General features: G+C 46.0%; 1 protein-coding gene across 1 annotated transcript; it reads right to left on the bottom strand.

Annotated features, from left to right (window-relative positions):
* Positions 1–597: 597 nt before the first annotated feature.
* Positions 598–26,811, bottom strand: LOC147259333 (plasma membrane calcium-transporting ATPase 1-like). Its single transcript, XM_086209663.1, has 21 exons — positions 26,550–26,811; positions 24,555–24,840; positions 20,445–20,642; positions 19,840–20,097; positions 18,384–18,509; positions 17,261–17,455; positions 16,230–16,259; positions 12,769–12,915; positions 10,448–10,662; positions 9,186–9,428; positions 7,776–8,017; positions 7,466–7,700; positions 6,693–6,872; positions 5,525–5,612; positions 4,963–5,069; positions 4,565–4,756; positions 4,128–4,341; positions 3,093–3,304; positions 2,886–2,993; positions 1,795–1,983; positions 598–1,565 (listed from the first exon to the last, which is right to left on the bottom strand). Exons 2-21 carry the CDS (start codon positions 24,745–24,747, stop codon positions 1,194–1,196), a joined length of 3,744 nt encoding a protein of 1,247 aa, XP_086065789.1. The 5' UTR covers positions 24,748–24,840; positions 26,550–26,811; the 3' UTR covers positions 598–1,193.
* Positions 26,812–27,901: the final 1,090 nt, after the last annotated feature.

The raw sequence follows: 27,901 nt of genomic DNA, 5'->3' as shown, positions 1-27,901 counted from the left end.
TCCTCCTCCCGGTGGGTCCACCAGAAATGTGGTCAGAAGAACCACCTTCATCACCACGAAGACCGAGAGTGTCGTTACCATGGCGAGGCGGCCATGTTTGATATTTGACTATAGAACAGGAAACTGTAATATCTGGACTCCACATGGTCACAAGCCTGAAGACACCTACAAGCTGAACGTAAGTCACAGCGCCACCCAGTGGACACAGGAAGTGATATTGTTTCTCCTTCATTTGAATCCGAATCTCCCTCTCCCGCCGCTGGAAACACACACACACACACACACACACACACACACACACACACACACACACACACACACTCTTCCACCTGCGCGAGGTTCTGCTAGCAGGTTCAACTTGGGCCCGGACGCCGAACTACCAGCAGCTGAGAGTTCTCTCGTTTAGACACTTGATCTGAAGGACAAGCGGAGGACGATCCGTCCGTCTCGTCAGACCTTCGCGTTTCTTCTGTCTGATGTGAAGCCGCATTTGAAACATCCTCATCCTGGAAGTTGTGTTTTAACTTTTAATCATTTTTGGTCTCACATCTTTTTAAACAACAACTACCTACCCCCCCCCCCTAGCCCCACCCACCTTATTTTTTATTTTTTTTTTACAAAAATACTAGAATAAAATCCAACATTTGACATTTACATTAAACACTTCTGTCTACCAACACAATTCTCTGTTTGTATGAGAACCTCGCCGCCTCTCCCCGTTAAAGCTGAGTGAAGCTACACATTTCAGTTACAGATCCGGGAGGTTAATCCTCGACACAAAACTACGCTGGACTCCATCGTCTCGCTTCAGCTCGTCTGCTGACAAACTGAAGATTAAAATGAGCTCCGACTACGTCTGAACATTAACATGAATATTTACAGATCGTGATTATCGGTCGATCACCTCACAAACACTCTTCTCCTAAACGACGACTGCAGAGTTCATGTCTAAAGAGGGAAACACCGTGAAAGTCTGTGAGAATCCGCCGTCGCTGCTGTGAACGCAGACGCACGGAAACATCTGCTTCCTGGATCCTAAAAAAAATAAAATAAAAACAGGTGAAGAACCAAACAGTTGAGTCTATTTTTAAATGTTTTGTCATTCTTCGGTTCTCACAAGAACCGGAACTCTCGCCGTGACAGTACAAACAGAGCCTTGTTGACAGGAGGCGGCCAGGTCAGGGGGCGGGGCTTTAGAGTGAGGTCTCCAGGCTGTGCAGGGGGCTCCCCGGACACGGTGGCAGACCCGCAGAGTTGGGAGGGATTAGACCGGACCTGGAGCCATCCTTGTGTAGCGGGACCATGGACTCCATGGCGTTGTTGTTCTGGTTGGGTGTGGACTGAAGGGGTGGCAGGGTGGTCAGCGGAGGTGGGATGATGGAGTTTCGTTTGGTGGGGGCGTCGTCCTCACCCTCAACCTCATCAATGAGGGGGATCTGAGGCTCCGAGTCCTCAATGCGAAACTCGGGGTGACTCATGAAGTTGTGGATGGAGCTTCGGGCTTCAGCTGTCTCCAGATTTTCGTAAGGAGAGACGCTGTCTCTGAAGGCGTTCACCACGCGGATCTGAGATGGGAGAGAGAGTCAGCTCAGCATTTGGAGGAAATTTCAGGTGTTTTTTTTCTGCGTGGTCGTCGTGCTCGTGACCCAGATCCCCCTGGGTTCTGAAGAAGGACCGTAATATCTTTGCAATCTCTTCTGTAAAGATTCTAGAAATCTCCCATGTGAGGTAAAAACCTGCTTCTGATCTGATCTGAATCCAGCACAAGAACAGAACGACGCCACAATGCCGTACCTGCGTCTGGATGCGATTGAGGCCTCGGCACCAGAGCACCTGACCCCTCCTCAGCTCCATCTCAGCGTGGTCGATTTCATCCTGGTCCTTCATCTCCTCCAGCTCTTCCTCAGGGATCTCCTCCTGCTTCGTGCCGTGACCCGCTGTCTTCAAGAACTTCAGCCAGCTGGTAGGGATGCTGGACACCATCTAGGGGAGGGAACAGAACCTGCTCACATCAGGGACCCCCAGCACCTCCTCTCACATCAGTTTCAGACACAGTCAGGTGCTGCTGCGGTTGTGTGGTGCAGTGGTGAGGGCGTGTCAATATGTGGCCTGTGTTTGTGCCAAGAGACGCACCAATCCACATTTTTTTCACTTCCAGTCTGATTCATAAACATCTGCTGATACTGACACTGATTTTGAGGTCTTTTTTTCCTTTAATGTTAACAAATGAAACAAAAACAAAAAAAGAATTCAAATTTAAGGAAAGTTATTTTATCGTTGTTTTGCAGGAGCTTGCAAACTAGTCGACGGCCGTCGATCCCTCTAAGGATACAGCAGACGAGCCCCCTGCTTACAATCCAGACCGCGGGCAGCATGACGTCAGGGTGCGTTATTTCCTGAGAGTTGATAGGTTCAACTTTTCTGTGCTACAGCGACACTGCAGCTGAAAATACACTCCCCCAATTTGAACTGATGAGAAAACCTGCCACGTCTGAGGCCTGAAATTGTTGCCATGACGGCCAGAACAAACGAATGCTGAACGGCAGGCGTCGTTTTGTACATGTGGCTCCTGTAGCAGTTCTTCCTCTCTAAATAATGAATGAGGAGAGACTAATTATTGAGACTGAGTAAAATCCAGAGCTAAATGATCCACAATCCAATTATTGCGACCCGCAGCCCCGTCATTATAAAGACATATCGATTCACTTCTTGCTGTTTTGCCTCGGCACAAACCTTCCGGTCGGTGCTGACGTGCGTAATTCAACAAACCCCAACTGTGTGGCGCCGGCACGTTTTAAGCTTGAGATCCTGCGAAGGTTTGCACAAGGAGGACAGACACATAGCACAGAAACTATAAGCTCCTCTGCTCAGGTAAAGAGTCTCACCTGTCCCCATAGGAGGCTGCCGAGCCCCAGGAAGACGCACCACAGCCACTGCTCGATAGTCAGACTCACACAGCTGAACGGTTTGCCACCAAATTGCACGATGAAAATCTACAGGAGGGCAAAGAGACAACGTCACACAGGGATGGATTCCTTTTACCGCCGTCAATCCGGCCAGGTGCGATGACCTCCCCTCTCCTCAGAGGTTACCTGTACGAGGAAGGTTCCCAGGACGATGGAGCAGAAGATGGGGTTGTTGAAGACACCTTCAAAGACGTTCCTCTCGCCGTGAATCTTGCGGGCGTTGAGCTCGTTAAACAGCTGCATCAGGACAAAAGTGTTGAACACGATGGTGTAGTGCTCAGAGGGCGGGGCATGTAAGGGGGCGTTCCTGCCACAGTCGATGTCAAACATCTGCTCACCTGAGAGAGGGAATGCAAAAAAAAACAGATGACCAGCTCCTCATTTTTTACATCCAATTGACATTAATTAACAAGAGCCTTTGACCCTTAAAGGAACACGCCAATGTTTTCAGAAATACGCTTGTCGTCCATCGTCGCCAGAGCCAGACAAGCAGACAGCTTCTCTCCCCCGTCCTGGAGCTGAGCAGAGACTGTCTGACTAATAGTTAGCTTAGCGAAATGAATGGTGGTAGGTGGTAAATGTTAGCATAACTCTGTCAAAAGTCATCAAATCAGTAGGATGTCTATAAAGAATAGATAGGCGTGAGGTGTACACTGGCGCCCCCAAGTGGTCGTAAATATTGACGACAACGATCCTGAGGTCTGCAACGCATCATGGCTACCGTTCACTGCGCTGAGCAAACTGGCGGTCGGTTGGTTCCTGTTACTTAACACAGTGGAGAGACGGGCGTCTGTTCTCCTTTCTGGTTCCCGGGAAGATAGGCACTAAACAAAATTCCCCCAAAAAGATGGTGCCTTTAAGGTCTTTGTTTAGAGGTCCTGGTGGTCTGAACACGATGAATCAAAGACTTCTGAAGGCCACTTTGAATAAAGTTAAAGACCAGCTCAAGGGCAATACTAGCATGCAGCAAAGTGACTGTTTGAGCCGTCATCAAACACACTTAGGGTGATGCAGAGAAGTTACTGCAACATATTAGTAGCTTCATAATCTTCTACAAGAACAAAAGACTCATTTAAGGTGAAATTTATGACTTTTTAAGACATTACTGGAACGCAGTTTTCCTTCTGATGCATGAACAAACGAGATGGTGTGGTCACATACCAAGAAAGAGCAGGGTAAAGATAATGGTCAGCTGATAGATGGCGTGTCCCAGGATGTTCTTCATCATGGTGCGGGAGATGAGTGGCTTATTGCGGCCGTACGGGTTCCTGAGTAGCAACACCTCGGTCGGTGGCTCAGTGGCGAGCGCCAGAGAGGCGAAGGTGTCCATGATTAAGTTGACCCACAACATCTGCACTGCTTTTAGAGGAGAGTCCTTAAAAACACACAGGATCACCGTGAGAAAGAAACACCATCAGCTCGGAGTTGAAGAGCCACCCGAGGAGTCGACGCACAAGCAGACGTTTAAAAAAGTGAACAAGTGGTGTTCTGGTTTTTCGAAGAAAAACAGAGGACAAACACAAATGGCCTCAAACATCAGGTGCTCTTTTTATTTTGTCCACCTGTCACATATGGCAGCAGTGTCAAGCGGTTCTGACCTGGGTAATGCAGGCTCCGGTGAAGGCCACAGTAACAGCCACCACGTTGACTGTGAGCTGGAACTGCAAGAACTTAGAAATGCTATCATAGACGTTCCTGCCCCACATCACGGCCTTCACAATGCTACTGAAGTTATCGTCCGTCAGGATGATGTCAGACGCCTCTTTCGCCACATCCGTCCCCGCAATGCCCTGCAGAACACAGCAGGTGGGTTAGCTTCAGTCACCCAACACCGAGCCTAGGCTTGGACTGGGCCTGATTAACAGGTTTAGTTCAGTCTGCAGTCCAACAAAACCAGTTTGAGACACACCTGCCGAGTTCAGATCCAGTTTACATCCCTGACAACCACTTTATATATTCGAGAAGCAACATTTGATCGATCAGCATCAGGAGTTACCATGGCAAAGCCAACGTCCGCTTTCTTGAGGGCGGGACCGTCATTTGTTCCATCTCCAGTTACCGCGACGACCTGTCTCTGCTCCAGCACTGTGCTGTCGATGATACCTGAGAGAACGTCAGAAGAACACACACTTGAGACACACTGGAACAAAGAAAGACGTCCAGTCCCCTTGACTCAGGCATATACCTGTTGCTTTTATCCTCTCTCCCCCTACAACCACTGCTCTGATCCATCCTCATTCTCACACGGAGTTCTACAAGGTTCTATACTTGGCCCACTCCTCTTCATCACCTAAATCCTCCCCCTTGGTCTGACTCTTGGCCATTTTAATCTAAACCCCCCCCTGTTACAATGCTAATACCCAGAGTTACTTCAGCACCTCCCACAATAACTCCCGCTTTTCTACAACAAAAAGCCTGGATACAAGAAAACCTCCTCAAACTCAACGGCGATAAAACTGAACCTCCTCACTGGCCAAAAGACCACCCTCATTACACCATAGATGGCATCCCTGGTTCCCCTTATTTAAGAAACTATGTGTGAAAATAGTGGTTCGAACCTTTAACCAGCGTGTGTTTGTCCGTTGGAGACGATCTGGCGAGGACTCTCAACTTTGGCCAAAGCTTATCAATTCGTTCCTGTTCAATCTGCAGAGAAAGAGAACGTATATAAATGCAAAGTACCAAGATAGATGCATCGTCTTCATTTGAAAGGGTTGGCGCACATTAATGAACATCAGTATAAATACGTTTATAAAAAGCGCCAGACACAAGGGGGTCATTTGAAGGGAAAGTTCACCCCCAAAAAATGGAACATTAAAACATGGCATCAGGACACTTGGACTATTTCTGACAATCAACATGAAAGAATTTTATGATGCATTTAAAAAAAAAAAAAAAAAAATTTATTCTACGTTACCAACTGGTCAATATTCACTTCACTGTTTGGTAAATTACCGCATTACTGCTTCCTGTTTGACTGTGGCAGTGTTTTGTAGACAAAAAAAAATTCCCCAAAACGTCCCTCGGCGTGAGGGGGAGGTTGTTGGGATCTGTATCGAGCAAAACGTTTTCCTCAACTCCGTTGAAGATGCGGCAGGATGTCTCTGCTGCACTGCAAATTTTATTTTTTTTTTTAAAAGGTATTTTTTGACAAACACAGCATCTTCCTGTGATTTGAAATTGCAGTGGGCCCAATTTGGGCGATTTTTGATTACACTATGAATTCCTTATACAAACGTAATATAAACGATGAGTCCATGCATCAGTTTTTTTTTGCTTGTTTGTTTTTTTTTTAGTGAGTGAATTGATATCATTGGAAATTAGAAGCACTAATGATCAGCAACATTTCTTAAGTGCTACATGGTAGCCAACTGGACTGACTCAGTCTCCTCAAGCACGTTGCTCCTCTCATCCAAGAGGCATCCTCAGTTCTACACAGCACTTGAGAGATGATGGATGGATGGAAAGAAGAATCTTCTCCAACACATCAGTAACACTGGACTCATGACACTTGCTTCTCTCAGCTCAAGGCTTGCTTGTTAACTAGCTAATTAGCCTGCTAATAAATTAGCTTTGGTTTCGTGGCCTATGACCAAGACACCCAGATGCAAACAAAAGTGGTTGAATCCACCGCTCACTCCAGTCAAACTTCCCATCTTGTCTTGCAGCTTAAGAGTCACAGTTGACTTGTTAGGTTTAGACACTTTTGTCTAGTCTTCGTCTTACGTCTCCCAGCTGGTTGCGGATCCTTCGGTTAAATTCTTTGCCCTCCAGGCACAGGAAGTCATCCCCCGGGTGCAGGATGCCACATTTGGTGGCGATGGCACGAGCAGTGTTGATGTTGTCTCCAGTCACCATGCGGACAGTGATTCCAGCACGCTGGCACTTTTTGATGGCGTCTGGGACCTGACGAGAGGATACAGGGCAGAATATAGAGGACATATCAGTAAAAACACAGATTCATGGTCACAACACAAAGAATTTTGATTGGCGTTTACATTAGCATGCACATCAGAGACTCACACCAGCTGATCTGGCTACTTCTGGTAAGTTCTCTGCTAAAAAAAAACAACAACAAAAAAAAAGTGACTGACTAATTAAATTGTTCAACACTTCTAAACTTTGCAAATATTACCAGACAAACTTAATCGAATTATGACCAGTCATTTCACCAGGGATGTGTGAGACGCTCAAAGCGAGAGTGCAGCGTTTTACATCCACAAGGTCACGGAGGAGCCAGCGATGTCCAGTTGCTGACTAATGTTTAATATTTGAATCGCGCACACGCTCAGACTTTTTGCTACCTGCTAGCAGCTTAGGACGCACCAGGAGCTCTCCTAAATATCAGCACAAGTGGAAACTACGATATCTGAGAAGAGACGTTACAGCAAACAAGTCAAGACAACCTCCTCGGATGCTGCGGGAGTCATCTGAGGTAAAGGACCTCCAGCTCATGTGACTGGTGTCCTCCAACCAACATTAGGACGAGTCTGGCCTACCTCAGGTCGTACAGGGTCCTCGATGCCAACCACAGCGATGCAGGTGAGGCCAGTGAGGATGTGGCCCTCATTTTCCCAGTCTGGCTCCTCAGCAATGGGGAAGTCTTTGTAAGCGAGGCAGATGGTCCTCAGGCCCTCTGACGCCATGGGCTCAATGACCTTCCTCACCAGCTCGTCTCGGTCCCGAGGTTTAAAGGCTTTGGCCTCACCGTTTTCCGTCAGGATCTTACAGCACCTACAAGCACAGGACAGGGTCATGTGACCACAGGCGATGTGCGCAGACCTCTAGCACCAGCAGCTGGAAACCTACTTTCTGAGCAGGATCTCAGAGGCCCCTTTGCTGAACATTCGGTAGCTGCCATCATGGTTCTTCAGCACGGTGCTCATGGACTTCCTCACAGAGTTGAAGGTGTACACTTTGAACAGTTTCTCCTCTGGAATTTCATTGCGGATGGTCTGGTAGTCTCGCCGCAGCTCGAGGGTGAGTCCCAGTAAGGCACATTCAGTCTTGTTTCCCACCTGTCGAGGCAGCCCACCCTCCTTCTCTGGAGGCTGAGGGAATCACCAGCAGGGAGGATGTTAACTTAGAGAAAACTGTTCAGATTTAGCAACAAATGCACAACGAATTTATTTAGAAGCAAGTGACAGAAAGGCGCTTCGCTCAATATCATGGTCGAAGTAAAAATATGCGAGTACACTGCCACGTATAGTGCTTTTAAAACTTCCCACTACATGCTCAACCAGACCAGAACTTTCTGACGGGTTACTGTAAAGATTGTGAGGCAGCCATTTTTGATAATTTGTCATTAAAACAGGAAAGTGTAGTAAGTGGACTCCACCTTGTCAGATGTTCTCTAAACTTCACATGAATGTACCCAAATGTAGCAGCACCACGTGTTTACAGGAAAGAACATCAAATGACACGGTGTTCGTGGTCGTCGTGATGTTCAGTAAAACAATATGTAGTTAGTGTGTGTTCTCTAACACCACCAAGTGGACATAGGAAGTGATGTATGGACACGTTAGTCTCCTCCCTCATACAAAATTCTATTATTATTGTGGTTTCAAGGGTTTCACTCTACATGTGTGCAAGGGCACATTCATTAGTGCTTGTGAGTTTATCAGGGCCAGAGCTCGAAAAGAGCGCCGGGGGGCTGAGTGTTCGCCGCGCCGGAGGGATGAGTTCTTTGCGGAAAACATGGCATGTGTGTTTAGATTTGTTCATCGTTAAAAAAAACAAAACGGCTTCATGCTGTAATACAGCTCAGGTCATCACGATGCTAAGCAACGCTTCTCCGTTCACTTTTTTAAAACTCGTCCTCGTCATGTCGTCGGTGTCTGTGTCGCCGATGTCATGGTTTTGTTCTGAGACGATCGCACTGATGAAGAGCTTCTTCTTGTGCTCTAACAGCAGAAACAGACCAGATTCATTTTACTCTGTTTTGATCGTGAAACTCCCAGGAAGTGGCAGCCCCACTTTGGGGACGGTGTTTCAGCAGCAGGCTGACATGACGGGCTGTGGTGGAGACACACTTCTTGCTAGATCTTGTCTCTTGCAGTTTGTCTCCTTTGGGCTCTGATCTGTGACGTGGATCCGGGATGCAGTGATCAGATGGGCCCTGAGCTGCTGTGGCACCTCTCCAAACCAACCTTATCTCTTTGCCAAATGCTTAACACACACACACAGCATCCTGAATGGACGGCTATTTTTATAGCTCACCATAATCTTGGTGGTGTAGGCGCAATTGACCCCGATGCCGAGGATAAGTAGGTCCAGGATCTTGGCAGGGATCAGGTCCGGCTCCGGCACCTTCTTGTAGTAGCGTCCTGCGATGTAGGTTTGGACCACCGTCATGCGGTTCATGGTAAGCGTGCCTGTCTTGTCGGAGCAGATCGCTGTGGCGTTGCCCATCGTCTCACAGGCATCCAGGTGGCGGACGAGGTTGTTGTCTTTCATCATTTTCTGACAAAGAGCAGCAACGTCACAGTTAACAACAGCGCTGCTGCAGCAATTAATCATTAATGTCCAATTATTGTGATTGATCACCTCTGCCCTTTTTCAGGCAATCATGTCAGACATTCGTTAGTGCCAGACTCCTTTTTTTCAGTGAAATTTGTGACTCATTCGTGACAGAAAATAAATGTTTTTGGCTTTTGGACTTTGGGACAAACTAAAAAAACAAAAAAACAAATGACAGCCACATGATTAATTATCACAATAATCAGGAGATCAACCAATAAACGACACTAAAATTCACATAACGAGGATTAAAGATCGTTGCTCAGTTTTAGAGGCTCATTGCTCGACCAGACAGGGATAAAATTATTCTCAAGAGTACAACACAATCATATCTAAACGGTCTGGGAATTTTAATTATGACTTGTCACATGAGAAATAATAATGTCCATTTTGATGACACAAGACTGAGGGGAATTTTCTCCGGGAAACTCAAAGCCACAGATCTAAAGAAGGTAAATCTTTGCCCAACTGATTAATGGATGTTTGCATTCATTCTCTTTTAGATTTTGGATCAAATTCGCTTCATGTCAGCGGCTGCGGTGCTGAGTTTCGCTCAGGATCGAGCTCCCTTTTAAACATCCACCAACGCAAATCTCACAGATGATATTTCTGCTCCCTCAGTTGATTATGATTGAGGAAATAAGAGAAAGGGTGTTGCTTTTAATTTTCTTATACCTGAAAGTAATTTTAATCTCAGTGCCACACTCACAAAATATGCCTCTTTTTTTTTTTTTACTTTTGGATTTTTGCTCTCTCAATTTAAGCTTACAGACAGGAGAGCAATGAAACCAAACACCCATCAAGCTCTGCTGTCATACCAAACTGAGGGTTAAAAGAGAAATATTATGTATAAACGCAAAATTGGGCATAAGAACATTTCCATAAACGAGGCCAAATGAGATTTTTAACTGATGGAATAAAGGAAGAACTCCATCCGACTGCATGCTCTCAGGCTGACAGACCTTGACCGAGTAGGCCAGGGAGATGGTGACCGCCAGAGGGAGGCCTTCAGGCACGGCCACCACCAGCACCGTCACACCGATGATGAAGAACTTGACCAGGAACTGTATGTAGATGGGCAAACACTCGCTGGCCCACGGAACCCCCTGAATCCAGAAGGTATCGATCAGGAAGCGAGTGATGAGGATGATGACGGTGAGAGCTGACATGAACAGACCTGAGGGAAGACAGAGAGACAGAGTCGTGTCTAAAGATCAGCTGGGAGTTTGTTTCGTGAGGAACGCTCACAAAATGCGTTTATCGTTTGTCAAAATCCCTCCAAGACGAAGGAGTTGTAGGACCTCTCGCCTCTCATTTCTGCATCCACTACAAGAAGTTCGGCAACCCAACATGTGAACAAAACGCCAAAGTCACACACGAGAGCCGGAGTTCTTGCCTACTCTCCGAGACAGTTCGCAGCAGAGTCAGACCGTGGAAATGGTCTGTAGTCTGTAGGGGTAGCGCCGCGAAGAACCGGCCAATTTCACCTTTCACCACATACCAAAAAATATGCTCTTTTCTTAAACCCAATAGGTCGTGTCACACGGCAGCCATGTTTCTGTGACATCAGTGTGGGAAGCTAGAATGCAGGCTACTACCCTGAGGCCTAGCAGTGCTCTTTTATGCTGTCTTATGTTTCATCATCCAAGTTGACTTAAGACCTTCCTTTTCCATCAGGCTCATAGTCAGGACTGCTTAGGCTGGCCCTTAGATAAGCTGCTATAGGCTCAGACCGCTGGGGATCTCCCATGATGCACTGGGCTTCTCTCTGCTCCTCCTGTACTCAAACGTGTCACTAACTCCTCTTCTTCTCCCCTCATCCCAGATCCTGGTGCTGCTGGAGGAGGCTACAGACCTGAAGAGGCTCAAGCTGCCACCCGTAGCTCCACCTGCTCACGTCCACGTCCGTCCATCAGTCTCTCCTCCTTTCTCTCTCTCCTTATCTCTGTCCCTCTCTTTCCTTCTGTCTCTCTGTCTTCCTCCATTGTCTGTCTTTGTCGCTCTCCTGCTCTCTTTCCCTCCAACAACCGATCAAAGCAGACGTCCGTCCCCACTGATCCTGGATCTGCTCCACCTTCCTGCCTGTTAAAGGAAGGTTTTCGTCGTCGCTGTTGCAGGATGTGCTGCTGATGGAGAACTGTTGGGTGGAGGTTCATTGAAGGAGGGAGGTGCTGGACCTGCTCTACTTGGAAAGAGTCAGGAGGGAACTTTAGTTGGGGTTTGGCGCCGTACAAATAAAACTGACTTGACTTGCCTAAGTTCTTTGGCATCTTGAAAAACTCTTAGAAATATATTTATATTATTCTTATTATTATTACTATTATTATTATGGTATTTACTGGTATAAATGAAGAGAATCTGAAAAATTATTATCATTTCATTGTTTCCCAGTTGACCAACAGCTGGGAAAACAACGGATAGGAAACATCTGACGGGACATCAGGGCATATTTCAAGGTAAGAAAACACCTTTGAGAACAAACTTTAGCTAAACGTGGCAGTCAAATACTTCCCGGATGCCACTGACCCTTGTTTTGTTACATGCCGAGACAGGAACAGGAGTAAGTCATGTGACACATACTGCCGTTGAATATTCATACGAAGTATTGAAGTACATCCAAACACAAATGCACTTTAGCAGAGAGGCTGGGGAGGCACGCCTGCGTCCGTGGACCAAAGCAGTTGCGTGGGGATGTATGTCAGTGAGTGAGAAGTGAGCGTGATGTCACATAACGCTAGCCTGCCGTTTCCTCGTCCTGTCACGTCACAAAAAACAATTTGCAGTAGAACATTGTCCAGCATTCGGTCACTCTCGTCAGAGGCGCATGGCCGCCATGTGAATATGCCTTTAATGTCATAATTGTTTAGCTCACACGAAAAATTATTAAAGTAAAACATGAAATGAAGAAACCGTCTTCTACAGACGGTTATTATCAAAGGCAAACTCGTTGTGGGTGGTAGTGACAGCGCCGTGCAGCCACAGCAGGTCAGGACCAGGAAGTCAGGGCGGCCTTGGTTGGGGGGCACCAGGTGTTGCTCAGAATCCAGGTAGTTTTTGTAACTTCTTGCTTTTGAAAATCTGAACACGCTAATTGTGTTTAACCTGCCCCAACAGTATTAAGGCTCAATGAGGGTACACGTTTTTGCTGGCATAAACCAAAAATGGGCATGGAACTAACCCTACATGGTACCCAACTGCACATCATCTTTTTCTCTCTCAGCTTTTGCAAGTTGCATTTCTAGACTAATGACACCACCAGAAGCTCGCCGGTAGCTTTTCGTACCCGCTTTGCCGATCTGCACGGCCAGTTTGGTCAGCTTCCCCTGGAGAACCGACTTCTCCTTCTTTCGTGGGTTCACTTTCTTCTTCTCGGCTTCCCCGTCGTCGTTGAGAGGCTGCATTTCAACAGCGGCTCCATCCTTGTTTGTCCCTGCAGTGAAGAGTGGAAGTCATTAAACCCGAATTCGACACAAATCTGCATTACTGTTACACCTCTAATCAAGCCTTTATGATTTATGAGGGATTCCTAAATGAAGCAGCCATTTTAGTAATGACTGAGACTTAAAAACGTATTGTTAATGAGCCCAATAACTGATAATGGCAGTATTTGGTTACAGAAAACGTCAAAATTCCCGTGCCAAAAATCACAGCAATGCAAACCTCAACACCCGAGGCTTTGGCCTTTTCACAGTTACATCAACAATACTTTTTTTTAAAAGATGCATCAAGTTTAAGCTTCCAAACATATTGAAAAGTAAATGCACGTTAATAAAATTACTCGTAATTAGCTTTTTTGGGGGGCGGTTAAAAAGTGTCTCGTCTCAAGCGAACTTTACAGACTTTACTCTGCCTAGCGTTTAAGAGGCCTTCTCTTCCTCTACATTTCTTATTAAAAAGAAAAGCTGCTGATAGCATGTGGATAATAATCATGTGAAAAATGAAAGAAAAATTAGATAATTGAATAATGAATTGAATTTGCTGCTCCCTTATTTGTTCAGAAAAAGTCCAGTGTCCTTGCTCAGAATCTCTCAAATGCTTAAACTACATAACCGACTTAACTACTGTCGATTCAATAGCAATTTAACGCTGCAAAAATCCAAATTTTATGTTTTGTAAAAAACACGGCTGAGAAAAAAAAAACACACACACACACAAAAAAAACCAAGAACAACAACAACAAAAAAAGATCATGTTTTGTCTGCACAGCCAGCAGCAGCTGTCGGAACCCACACCTGCAATTTGCCATCTTTTCAGTGGCTTCTACGTTAATTTCCATCAGTGAAAGTCGGCGTTCCCTGCAGATGTCTGAGATAAAAAGCCTACCAGGAAACAGAGGGATTACTGCACTTGAGCCACTGAGGGCTTTCAACAGCAGCGGAAGGGTCACTCCTCTCAGAGAAGATGACCTCCACACCGAATTGATCCAGAAAACAACAAATGAAGCTCAGCCTTACTCAAATATAACTGAGTGTACTTTTAAACAAGATTAAAAAAATATGGCGTCCCCCCCCCCCCCCCCCCCCGTCACAATGTGAGAGGTCACTGCAGAGGGATTACGAGGGAACAGGACAGGAAGGCGCCACCATTTTGAAAAAATAAAAGTCTAATTCTGATTGTTTTGGCTGGTGCTGAAATGATGGGCGCCGTTGGACAGAATGCTAACCTCGTCACGTCGTCCTCCTCTTCTCACTGAAAAACTCCCTGAAGCGATTACTTCGTACTTTTTGTGGGGATCCGCATCACACAGACTGATTGGCTTCTCTGCAGCACCGCAACGAGATGAGTTTACAATCATAATTACTGCGCCTTCCTGCTGTGTGACAAGTGCAGCAGGCCGTATTTCAATTATGATTAACTCTGGATTCATTGTTCAGACAGCGGCGTACAATATTTTCCTCTTTCTCTGTTGTGGTCGGCTCGAAGTCTTCTAGGATGCACCGATGCCTTTAGAGAATAAAAAAGAGGGAATAAAAAGTCCGGTCTTATCCCTTTTTTTTTTAGGGGGGTCTTTAAAATTATATTAATATTGAGTGGTGCATAGAGCAGGTTAATATTTGCTGAATATATTATTTTTGACATTCCAGTGAACCTGTGTTTTATTTTGAAACTAAAATGTGAGGTTTATCGCAGGACACTTTCATGTCAAGTGACGTGTTTCGATCTCAAAACAATTCAATAAACGGCCGTCAATAGTTGCTGTCCCTCTCTTTCCCCTGGGGGATCGGTAGAGTTTAACATCGGGCTGTCAGGAGAAATCACCAGCATGACATTTAGGCATTGACATGACATGTTGACCGTATATTTGACTTAAGATTATATTATATTAAAGGTCATTCTCATGAAAAACCTCATATTTTGTCCCACTGTTGGTCGAATTGTTGTTTTACACACTGGTGTGAGGGTGAGGCCCTGACGTGTGTGTGTGTGTGTGTGTGTGTGTGTGTGTGTGTGTGTGTTTGTAAAAAGTGTGATTGGTATCTTCCTCCGTCTCACCACAGGAGAAACCAGCGCATCAAACAGTCGCTGCATCTGTACGTGTGTGTGTGGTTGTGTGTGTGTGGTTGTGTGTGTGTGTGTGTGTTGTGTGCGCATGTTGATCCCAGCTCAGTAATGAGGTTATTAGTGGACAGGTAGGCGGCAGCAGCAGGGAGGAGAAGAGAGAAGCTGCTGAGCTTAAGGCCGTTAATCTGCTTGCTCCTAATCACTGTCAACAGTGTTGGGAGCATCTGCTGCTGCTGCTGCTCAGACCACTTGCTCCACGAGGGACCACGAGGGACCACGGGGGGGCTGGCAGAACCAAGGGTCCGACTGACTCCAGGACACGCTTCGGACCAATCATCTCCCACATCTTCACTTGCTGACTGACTTTATCAGGATTCTAAACCAAATGTGACATCAGGCAGTGATCGACCCGTTGTGGGTTGATCAATAACCGATGCTTCAGACAATACAGAGTTGCAAATGTGTTGCTTTACTGTTTTGTGCCTGATGATAAAAAATCAGAAATAATAACAACAGTGCTGCATTTTAATGATGGTTTATGTGGCACTGATGTGACCTGCAAACTCAGAGATGACATGAGGTTCGCTTAGCAACAGAGGCACCTGACCTCCATTCAGAATTTTTCAGAATAAGACTCTCTCAGCCAGCTCTGACAAAACCATAATAAGAATAAAATGTTGCCGCTTTTATTTTGAAGGCCAGATCACTGCACTTGAGTCGACTCTGCAGGAAGCTGATCCAGGATCAGGCCTGAGACGGCAGACAAAAGGAAGTCGACATGTAGTCGAATTGTCCTGCGCCGAGAAGCTACGCTGTGATAGTAGAGTGTCAGATTCATGGAACTGGACGTGCACAACCACATCCAATGCCAAAAAAAGAAAATAGTTTCCTGGTCACATTGATCTTTCCCATAATTCTTCATTGCCCATGCTGCTGCCCCCCCCCCCCCCCACTACCACCTATGGTCTGGCCTGTTTTTTAATGTAATCCTTCAGACAAACCAGCCAACAGACACCAATCATCACTGCTAACAACCACTAAAACCTGCTGCCGACTTATCGGCTCCTGTTTTGGTGTTTTCTCAGGTTCTGGGAGCTTGAGGGGCCTCCTGAGTCTACTTTCAGGTGCGGAGAGAGAAGAGTGGTCATTCTAGGGTGGGGGGGGGGGCTGCAGAGTCTCGCGTAAAACGTGGAGGTTAACTCACAGTCGTGGCAGAATCAAGGGCAGAGAAGTGGCGCTCACCTTTCTTGCCTTTTTCATCATTCTTTTTACCTGTGAAAGAAGAGCGTGCAACAGCCCGTTAGTCCCTCACATCCAAGGAAACATGACTAGAACACGTGGACGTGGAGCCGCTGACGACCGAAATAACCTGAATGACAGCGATTTATTCTCTTGCGTTTGAGCGAGGAGATCAGGACATTCGCCACGAACAGGGACAAATTCCTCTCCTCAGTTCGACCGATGCAGGATTTTTCGAGCCTGACATCGATGACATCAGCCTCAGCGCTTTTAAGCACTTGGTTGAGAAATCCAAGCGTGGTCACAAGCTTGGATTTTCCACGTTAAAATTCAATTCAACATTTGAAACAAAAAAACACGTGTTTTCAAAGGAGTTCCAGCAGCCGCGGGAACCCTGGAGGCAGGTGCAGCGCAAGGGGACTATAAAATGACACCCGGGGGGGCCATTTCAAAAAAAGACGACAATAAATAAACCCTGCAGTGTTAGAAACATGGTGAATAAAAAGTGAATAAAAACAGCGCAGCGTCAGGACCATCGGTCCCTCGTATGGACAGAGTTCATCTGCAACCTGACGCTGCTGGACAGGAAGGGGCAAGGAGAGGTGGGGAGGTTCTTCAGGGTTCTTCCTGCAACGCTGCTGCACAATGAATGAAGACCAATGACGAACTCACAATCTAAAGATCCACGTTTTTCTGTTCCCATCCCATCCCGGTGGGCATCTGCCAGTGCCGATTCTATAAAATTTTCTTGAATTGCGAATTGGTGTTGTGAGTGTTTGTGGTTACATCGCGAGGCCGCAGGAAACCACAACACCACCTCTGATTAAAAGGGCAAGCTAGCGAAGGGAATATTGACTGACATCTACATGATGATACGTGTGAGTGACATCAGTGTCGGCACCAGATTTTCACGGTTTGGTTTCTCCTCTTGTCTTGAGATGTGCGCTGATTTATAGTTTCTGTCCAACAGTCAGAGACGCAGATGCACTGTTCCCTTCACTGCTACAATAACAAAACGTTAACACAACACTTACTTTTCTTGTCCTGCTTCTCTTTCTTTTTCCGCTCTCCTTTTTTCTTCTCTTTCTTCTTTTTCTCTTTTTCGACTTTCTCCTCGTCACCGTCACCTTCTTCGCTGGCGCCGAGGAGCGCAAAGATAATTCCAGTCTGAGAGTTCACCCCCACAGCGGTGACCACCATCTTACCAGAGCCCTCCATGACATGGGTGCCTGGAGAGAGAAGAGGTAAGATCAGGTAAGAAAAGATGGAATGCGAGAGGTAGACACGCGGCACACATAATACAAAATAGACAATATAAACATACAAACAGGCAATATAAATATATAGACACAATGGAAATGGAAATAAATACGAAACTGTAAAAAAGCTATGCACAACATGTACAAACGAGTAAATGGATACGATGTTACTGCCGTGTTTCTGTCTACAAACATCTGTTGGCCAACCATACTCTGAATAAATGAACCGAAATTGTGGTGAAATCTTTGAAGGAAAAGACTATGATGGTGTGGCGTGCGACGGCGTTTGAGTCCAACGGCAGCCAGTCGAGGGAGGCTTCACTGCGGCAGGAAACACAGGGGCGAAAAATACACATTTCTGGACAAACTTCACGCAGGTTCCTATGAAGGGCTGCTGTTTTACTGGAATGCTGCTAGTTAGCCTGTTTGGTGGGAAATAAGGTGAACGAGAAGGCTCAAAATAAATAGAAAAACAGGGTGGAAAAGGTGAGAACCAAGTTTCCCTTCAACACTGCTGCGCATTTCCTGAAACTGTTTTGTCTCAGCGTAAATCTTTGATCCAAACGTGCTTTATTGAGTGTTTGAACATGAGTTTTGTTCCAGTGTCATTGAATCTCAATGAAAATGGCTTTCGATGTTTGTTTGTTTTTTGTTTTATTTGGTTTGTTTTTCTTCACGAATTGTCTGAGTGGACATATTGTCACTTATTGAGCATTTCAGCCGGTTTAAATCTGTATTTTCTAAGTCTAGCAGGGGCGGCGCTGTTCAGTGTGTAACCTGTGAGGTAACCAGGGAGAAAATCGGATTCTTCAGTTGAAGAACAGCAGCAGAAACGGGCGCCGGCAGCTCAGGTCACACTGAACCTGTAATTTGATGTGGATGAAGCAGAGTGAAGCACCTGAAAGCATCATGGGGTCTTTGTCCATCGTCTTCTTGACATGATCCGACTCTCCGGTCAAAGAGCTCTCATCAATCTTCAGATCATTGCCCTGAATCAGGACGCCGTCAGCTGGGAGGAGGTCACCTGGAACACGCACACACACACAAACAAACACACACACACACACACACACGCGCACACACACACACACACTGTAATAACAGCTCACGCGTCATCATCATTACACCATCTTTCTGACACATTTTTATGTATTTTTTTTTCTAACAATAAAGAAACAGTGTTGTTGGATTCATGATCCAAATTTCACTCCGGACAGGAAAATTAAACTGATATTACAGGCTGCGACGCCCACGTGCGAGGATGTAGCACATTGATTCATTTTAACACATTTGTTTGTCATCTGTAACGCAAAAAACATCGGATTAAAAGAGACCTACGGTGTATGACCAGTCTCTCACGCTGCCAAACATTCCCATGCACGGGGAGTTTCACCTGTATTTATGATGGAATCGCCAGTTATCACCAGTTACCACCAGTTATCACCAGTTACTTACCACCAGTTACCACCAATAGTGGGAATAAGCCGCCATTAGACACTGAAGTTGTTAGAACTGGAGAAGCCATTGATAAATTTACCAGTTCAGAAGATTAGCAAAGACTCTGTGGCTCTATGAGCACCCAACCCCCAGAGAAATGCCGCACTAGAGGGCAAATATCCCTTCCTGTGTCCTCTAGGTGGTGCTAGAGAACACAACCTCACTGCACCCAACGGTGCTGAACGTCAGGTGAAGCCACCACAGCGTCATTGAGATCTTTGTTCCATCAGGTTCACTTCCTGCACCCTCGGCTAGTAGGCGCTCTTTAGGCCGAAACTCTCATCAAAGATCTGACCGCCACAGAGTCCAGTTATTAAGAGTTTCACGTTCTATGGAAAAATATCAAACATGGCCACCTCGCCATGGTAACGCCATTTTCGTGAAGAGCCTAAATCTTCCCAGTAACACATCACCGAGTTTGGAAGGTGGTTCTGATCCTTTTGGAGATGATCTGGTCGATCCAGCAGGAGGACTACTTTAGGTGTAAAAGAAACATGCAATGTCCTGTTGCCACCAGGTGGCGCTATGACTAATCTGCACCAAAATGCACCATGTTCTTCCTTGGCCCAGTCTACACTTCTCCACTGAGTTCAATGAAAATTACCATGACAATTTTTGTGTCACCCTACAGACACACAAACAAACACCATCGAAGAATAGCATCTTAGCAAATACTTGTAACTATTTCCTCAGTACTGTTCCAGTACAGAAATGTACTAGCTTTGATACGCTGTTCTGAATATTACTTTAGATATCACTGGTACACTGAGGTGAAAATACCTTCAAATTTGAACCTGAAAAACAAACAAACAAACAAACACGTTACTTTGTTCAGTGCGCGTGTGTTGTTCTCTCACCATATTTGATTTGTGCAATGTCCCCGACAACCATCTCGGACACTTTGATCTGAATCACCTGCCCCCCTCGGACCACCGTGAACTTCTGCTCCTGCTCGATGCGGTTCTGGAGACCGCGGAACTGCTTCTCTTTGCTCCAGTCATTGAAGGCTGTAACCAGAACCACGCAGACCACCGACAGCAGAATGGCGGCGCCTTCGATCCACCCGGTCTCTGCGTCGCCCTCATCTTCCACGCCTCCCGCAGCCTTGCCACAGTCTAAACAGACACATCACGTTAGAATGTCCTGACCACGTCTCAATGTTGAGCCTTCCTCCAGCGCCTGAGGTTCACGCAGACTCGGCTCATCGCTTCAATCCAACTGGAATTCATTTCCGTAAAGTTTAGAGAGAATTCAAGAACACAGAGGCCTGACTTTGCCGGTGATGTCACAAGTTGACAGGTTAACCAGGTTTGACCCTATAAATACTGATTTACTGTGTGTTGTCCCCTCACTCTGTACATTGAGTCCAGACCTCCTCACCGACTCGGGCCGGATGACAAGACAACAGAAAACAGGGGTAGAAGAAGAAGAAGACGGCAGTCCAAAATAAGAGTCAACTCACGCTGTCTCTCGGCGTCTGGTGGACTGTAGAAAGAAAGGCCAAGTGAAAGGACGGCAGCCACCTCCAGGATGATGAGCGTGACATCCTGCAGGGCTTCCCACACTAACTGCACAAAGGTTTTTGGCTTTTTAGGAGGAATGACGTTTTGTCCAAACACTTGTTTCCTTCTGTCGATGTCCTCTGACTTTCCATCTAAACCTGCAATGGGAGACACAAAGACATCGTGTCCTGGCGCGGTTGACACAACAAATCTGGGCTTGAACAAGAACTACGATGAATTATGGGATTATAATGAATCATTTTCAACCTCTGAGGAACCTAAAAAAAACAAAAACAAAACCTGCTGAACAAAAAAACCCATCTATCTGGAATAGAACATTTTTAGAATTCTTCATACAAACCCAAAGGGGATTTTAAAACTATAAATATAATTGACCCACAAGGAGAAATACACCAAAGCATACTTTGCTAAAAAAAAAAGAAAAAACAAAAAGAATTCCTTGTTGCCTCCAGGTGGCGCTATGACCCCTGGTGGCTCCATAATGCAACAGGGTGTTTCCTGGCTGGTTCTACACACTCTCCACCAAAGTTGGCGAAAATCTGCTGCGCAGTTGTATGTGCGATCCTGCCGACAGACAGACCAACACCACTGAAAGCACAAGGTGACAATCTGATACATTTTAAAGTTCATGTCAAACCAGGTCAATGAGAACAGGATGGACAGACAGGCAGACAGACAGGCAACACAAAAACATAGAAAAAACACTATTTAGCACCAGCATGAGAGGAAGTCAGACACCGCTCAAGACCCTGTGACCACGAGGCTGTTTAGGAAGCGGTTGTGTCAGTTGCAGAGGAAATCGTGTCCTAATTAGATTGAAGTTGCTGTTTAAAACATGGCTGGAGGTTGGTGGTCTGCAGCGGTGCAGGGCTGCGTGGGAGCAGACTGGTTTCCACGATGGAGCAGAACAACGTGTCAGGACATGTTCAGGTCTCCAAGGACGAGCTGCAGCTGCTGTACACCCGCTGCTGACTGGGTCGCTCTTTTTTTTGTTTTTTTTTTGTTTTTAACCCAGCACCTCCTCTCATGTTGTTTGAAAATGAAACAGGCACGACAGATCAGGGGGGCAGAACAAGCTCTGTGCATTTAGGTGAGAGGGATTACGCCGAGAGTTAATGCATCTTCCACCCAGCTGTCGCCACAGAGACACACAGAGAAGTAACACAGTGTGATGGATTTTCCACTGATTTCAAGCTGCTGCTGACATTTTACTGCCCTCTGGCAGCAGGAGATGAGACACTGAAGGTGTTTACCGAGCGCGCGCAAGACGGACAGACAGAATGAATTAATGATGAAGACGAAAATGTCAAAGGACACATGCAAAAGACACACAGTCCACTGACACACAATCCACTGTCCGCAGTTCAAGATGAGACACTGAATCGTCGCACCTGTTCTAATCTCGGAGGCTTCTGTCTGTGTATGTGTTCCTAAATCACCCCAGAAGAAAAAGATCCGGGGAGGAGACTCCTGGCACGGACACGACCTCCACATCCATCATCAAGTGTATGTCTTTAACGTCTCTTGGCTGTCTTAAGAGTTAAAACAGATCCAAAGCATCAGTAGAATAATATCTGGGGCTATGACTTGAATTCAGGTGTCCTCAGGCTGAGACTCTCATCAGAGCTCTGACCACCAGGAGTCCAGTCACCAGTTTCTTGTTCTGTGGTTAAATGTCAACATGCAAAATGCTGTTTAACTAAAACTCCCAGTCTTCCCAGTAACACATCAACAAGTTCAGAAGGTCTTTCTGATTACATTGGAGATGATCTGGTTGATCCAGCAGGAGGAGGACGTCAAAAGTATAACCAACACGTGTAGTTTCACTGTTGCCCCCAGGTGGCGCTGTCACTGATCCGACCCGAGAATAGAAACGTCCAGGTCAGGTCACAAGTACACAATACCTCACGCACGCCTTGACGGGAATTTCACCAAATTTGACAAAAATGGGAGTCAGAGGGTCAAAGGTCAAGGTCACTGCTACCTCATAAGAATCCAAACATCCACTGGGTCTGAAAGATCCAATGAAAAGGTTTTGGTGGTCAAAAGTTCAAGGTCACTCGTCACAGAAGCGTACGACCACAATGTGGTCTCTCCGGTTCAGTAGAAAAAAAAATCAATACCAAATGAGCATCACCACTTTTGGTTTTATGACTTATTTGTCACTCCTGCTGTTTATGTGGCCTCGTTTCTTCACCTTGAGCAGGAGGAGCAGATGGTTTGCTCTCATACTTTGTATAAGCGAGCTTAATGACGGCGATACCCCACTGTCACCACCCAGTCTGACAGCCGCAGCACGAGGGGGACCTGGGACCGCGACATGACGGCGCACATGGATACGGCGAACTGATGCACTTCGCTCTCCAGTAACGTTCTGTGCTGATTTGTTCCTCCCAAAAATTTTTTTTTTTTCTTGTTGGGATTAAAAAAAACAAACGAAAAAACGAGTCATATCATATAAATTTGGAAAAAACAAACAAACAAACAGATTAAAGTTTGCTGATAGGAAGCTGGTGGGTCCCAAACCTCTCGAGAACAGGTGCTCGTAGCGGGCAAATTAAAAAGTAGAAGGGGCTTTTTCTTGAGGCGGCCATTTTGGAAACAAAAGAACAGATGCAGGAGCACAGAAAGCAGGACACAGTCTCCTCTGTGACTGAGCCACTGAATGCACTCCAACTGTGGTGAATTCAAGGAAAACTGAAGTGCAATAATACCGTTTTTGTGCCATTTTTTATTTTAATCATCTTATTTAGCCCAAACGTCCACCGAGACTTGAAGATGACACAAAACTATTTTGGAGTCAAAGGACAACGTCACTTTCACCTAAAATTAGCAGAATATTTCCGGGACGCCTTAAGAAAGTCTCTCTGAATTTGGCACGAACATTCACTGGGACTTGAGGATGAAGGGTAAAAGCTTTGGTGGTCAAAGGTCAAGGGCCTCCATCTCAAGGTCAGTATGGAGGCTTCCATCTGTCTGTAGGTGACAACAAAACCCTTTGAAAGAGTCCATGTTGGCTAATAAAATACAGCTAATGTTGAGTGCGGTAAATTACCTATCAGCTGCATCTTCAGTAAACAAACTCTACATCCCGAACGGGTCATAGCGTCTAAAGATAGAATTTTAAACCAATGCAAACCTCCTCTGGTCATCGTCTGCATGAGAGCACATTTGACAGTGACCCGATTCCCCAGCCACCAGGCCTCAGCAGAGGTCAGTGAGGTTGTAGAGTACCGTCGGTGTTTACATGTTTAATTTGGAGCATTAAATCTTCATTTCGTGAGTATGTGCAAGATTTATTTTTAACTAAAGGTTGGAAAAAAAGTCTTATTTTTTTCCTGTCCCAATTTATTCACAAGCCAAAACTTGAGGTACTCACATGCAAAATATAGCAACCAGTTGATTAATCTGGAACACAGTGTGTTTGATTCCCGATGTCCTGAAGCTGGCAGAGCAGAATAAGATCAACGCAGGCTGCAGGTCTTGTGGTTTAATGAACACGGTGGATTTTACCAAGCGATGCACTTGAGACTTTGTATAAACTGACAAGTCGCCGTTAGCTCCAAGCTAAGTGTGCGTGGCTGACTCTTTCTGCATGCTGGAGTCACAAAGAAGTGATGCGGGACAGAAAAAAAACTTCTTCACGAGGTCAAGACAACTATTTGTGAGTACTTGTGTAGTAAACCAGCCATATACCTTGATGTCTAAATGTGTACCTGCTATCCAAAATGCATACGTGTTAGCAGGCATGTCAGCATGTCCTCTGTTGGTTTAATTAGGTCAACAACAAAAAAACCCAAGTAAACAAAAAACAAACAATTCTACTGTGCCTTTGGGGGAGATTTACATTTTTGTATAACAGGGACTGTCACAGTAGATACAAACCGAATTAGAAAGCACTCATACCTCTGTTGAGGTGACCTCAGCCAGGCAAATGTAAAGAAAGACCTTTCTTTTTATTATTTTAATGGACTTAATGGTTTGTATCTGACCCACTCTACAAGCCTCCTCCAAGAGATGAACATCAGCAAGTCTCTGGGCATTTTTACCTTCAACAGTTGACGTTCTCAGTCTGGTGCAAAGTCCATGAACATCTCCGTAACTTTCCTGAATCCTGCCCAGTGCCTCTGCTCCTCTCAGCTCCATGAGCGAGCGTAGCTCCATGACCGAGCAGCTGAACTCGGCCTCATGGTAGGCCTCGGCACGGCCGTGTTTGGACCCACGAAAAGAGCTATTGGCCATGTCTCCTTCCTCTGGGATGCAAAGGCCCTCCCGAAAAACACAGACTCAGTGGTCAGCCTGAGGTGCAGATCTGGTCTGACAGGGACTCTCGGCCTGTAGGAGGATAGATCAGATCAGTCATGAAACCTTGTGGTGAAACAACTGGAGAAAATGTCACTGCATGAAGAGCAGAATAGTCATAGACTGAGTGCAGGTCACCAAGGTCGTGTTCCAGGTATCGTTTCTGGGAATGGGTGGAATTAATCACACGTAGTGGGGTTTTAAAATAAACGATTTTAGTATGACTCGATAAAAAAAACTGGCATTATCTAGGAAAAATAAGCTAGAATTTAGGGTTCAGGGAATCCCTTGTATCCTGATTCAATTCCATCACTACTATAACTGGGAAGTTATTTAATTTATATCACAATTCTTAGCACATTATTTGTACAAAATAGGAGTAACATACAAAATATAGACGACACAGTTATGGTGAAATATTGCTATCAGCCCAGAACAGCTGTAAAATATCAGTTACCTGCAAATAATCTCCCACTGCATTCCCAGGTTGACCCTGACCCCAATCAATGGGGTTTATCCTTGACCGACGCTCCAGCCCTCCATCACTGTAGTCTTTGACATACTAAACAAGCGCCCTTGGCGGAGGTGAATCTATACCAGAAACCCTGCCTGACCCATCCCTGCCTTACCACCGATGCAGCGGATTGCTGCGTGGTCGCGAGCAAGGATGCAGCAGTGAGTGGTACATCACTGCGAGGACAACCTGAGTGACGGGAAAGGTTCTACGGTCCTACACGTTTTTGGATGAAAAAATACTGACAAACATCCCTTGGTTTTGGAATCTCTTGAACCTCGCTGGATCAGTGTGGCTGATCTGTTTAATTTTGTAACATTTTACAACAAGGGTACGCTAATAACTGCTAGTTAATGACAAATGCATAATTACCCACTTATTACTCTCTTTGTGACCTTTAGCGTACAAGAGGGAACATGTAACCCGTCAGTTACGCTCACCTACACCCCCCAACCTCCCCTATGAATCAAGCATTGGTAGTGAATCAGGACTTGGGCGATACTCTGAACCCAGATATCTAAATTAAAAGTTGTATCGGTCTATGCTTGATATATGTATGATGTCGTAGTTGTTACATCACTATCGATACATCCAATCAGAATATTTTAATTGCTGATTAACTTTGTAAAGACAGAACTTCAGTAGATTTTTTTTGTGTGTGTGTGCAGGGTGGAGAATTGCGCGTACAGCTTTTACATTTGTTCCTGGCAGGGTGTGACCTCTGTGCCTTCAACTATAATCTGTGTCAATCAGTCAGCCGTGGCTTAATCTGAGCGATAGAGAAGCAGCCAGTTTGAGGCTCCGGGAGAGAAAGAAAAGAGCGACTGAGAAGTGCTCGACAGGAATCACCGCCATCGAGGAAGAAGATGACGCTTTAAAAAAAAATCAAAAAAACAAAACCAGGCAATTCTCCCAACGTTTAAGCAACACAACCAGAGATTCAGTTTACAACAGGAAATGGAGAGGCAAATCTTCCCTTTGTAGAAGCTGAAGATGCTAACTTGGATCATTGTTGCATAAATAATGTGTTGAGAATAAACTAATCAAAACAAAAATACAGAGAACTTGACAGATTTAGCTGTGAAAGAGCAGCAGTCAGCATCTTCACTACGAGGACTCACACTGAGGCTGTTCGACATTCAGCATTCAGCTCCACGTATTCATTTGTGAAAGAACATTATTGTCTCTTCATTACTGCAGTACTGAGAAGAAGAAAGGCTGTACTTACAGAAACTTCCCCCATCGTGTCCTGTTAGCAGCAGCAGGTATTAGTGGCAGTCCGATTACACTGAGCAGCGTCACACACACAGCTCCAGAAACAGCCCATAACCCAGCCAGAGCTCCTCAGCCGGCAGTCTGCAGACCCACTGCAAAAACTCTGTTTATTCCCAAAACCAGCCCGTTGTCCAGAAATTCAGTTTGACCTTCAGTGAGCTAACAATCACAAGCAGCTCCCCATCTGAGGAAAAAACAGGAGCTGGCTAAATGATTATCTGAGGAAAGCCTCGCTTAATCTAATTAGACAATCTGTGGCCTCAGTGAGCACCAGAGAGACTGCCGCCACTGCTGCTGCTGCAGTCTGCACACACCACCAGGTCTACGACGCCCCCCGGTCTACACACACCACCAGGTCTACACCAGGACGACACATACCAACAGGTGTACACACACTGCCAGGTCTACGACACCCCCCCCCCCCGTCGCACTCTGCCAGGTCTACACACACCACCAGGTCTACACCAGGGTGACACATTCCAACAGGTCTGCACACACCGCCAGGTCTATGCACACCACGTCAGTTCACACCACCAGGGCTATCTGCACATCCAGGTCTGCACACACCACAATGGTCTACACACATTGCCAGGTCCCGTCACACCAGGTCTACACATACCAACAGGTCCACACACACTACCAGGTCTAGGACCCCCCCCCCCCCCCCAGTCGCACTCTGCCAGGTCTACACACACCACCAGGTCTACACACAACAACAGGTCTATGTATACTGCCAGGTTGCACACTGCCGGGTCAACATAGGTCACCAAGTCTACACCAGGACGACACATTCCAACAGGTCTACACACACTGCCGGGTCTATGCACACCACGTCGATTCACACCACCAGGTCTATCTGCACATCCAGGTCTACACACACCACAATGGTCTATACACATTGCCAGGTCCCGTCACACCAGGTCTACACATACCAACAGGTCTTACCACACCGTCAGGTCTATACAAACCACAACGGTCTACACGCACCCTCATGTTGACATATACCACTAGGTCAACACACACTGCCAGGTCTACTAAGACCAGGTTTTAACACACCAGGTCTACACTCACACCAAATGTACTCACACATCATGGACTACGCACACTGCCAAACCTGCGCACGCCACCAGGTCTACACACACAGCAGTTCTACCTCCACTAGGTTTATACACCCACCAAATGTACACACACCCATTGCACGCCAATAGGTCTACACACACGGATACGCACTCCAGGTCTACACACACTCTTACCCACTCCAGGTCTACTGACATTATTAGTGGATTTAAAAGTGGTCTTTTATTA

The sequence above is a fragment of the Aulostomus chinensis genome, chromosome 7 (genome assembly GCF_037954235.1).
Source record: "Aulostomus chinensis isolate RoL2024-O1b breed Wild chromosome 7, RoL_Achi_v1.0, whole genome shotgun sequence".
Lineage (NCBI taxonomy): Eukaryota > Metazoa > Chordata > Actinopteri > Syngnathiformes > Aulostomidae > Aulostomus > Aulostomus chinensis.
Note: the sequence above shows the minus strand (reverse complement) of the source record. Positions and strands in the feature narration are given on the sequence as shown.

What these genes read in the sequence shown, in the direction of transcription:
- LOC147259333 (XM_086209663.1), bottom strand. Translation starts at nt 24,747, where the DNA reads ATGGCCAATAGCTCTTTTCGTGGGTCCAAACACGGCCGTGCCGAGGCC. An exon ending in CCCTGGCCTACTCGGTCAAG is followed by an intron (nt 9,429 to 10,447) that starts GTCTGTCAGCCT and finishes GCTCTTTGTCAG; the next exon opens with AAAATGATGAAAGACAACAA. An exon ending in TGGGAACCTTCCTCGTACAG is followed by an intron (nt 2,994 to 3,092) that starts GTAACCTCTGAG and finishes GCCCTCCTGTAG; the next exon opens with ATTTTCATCGTGCAATTTGG.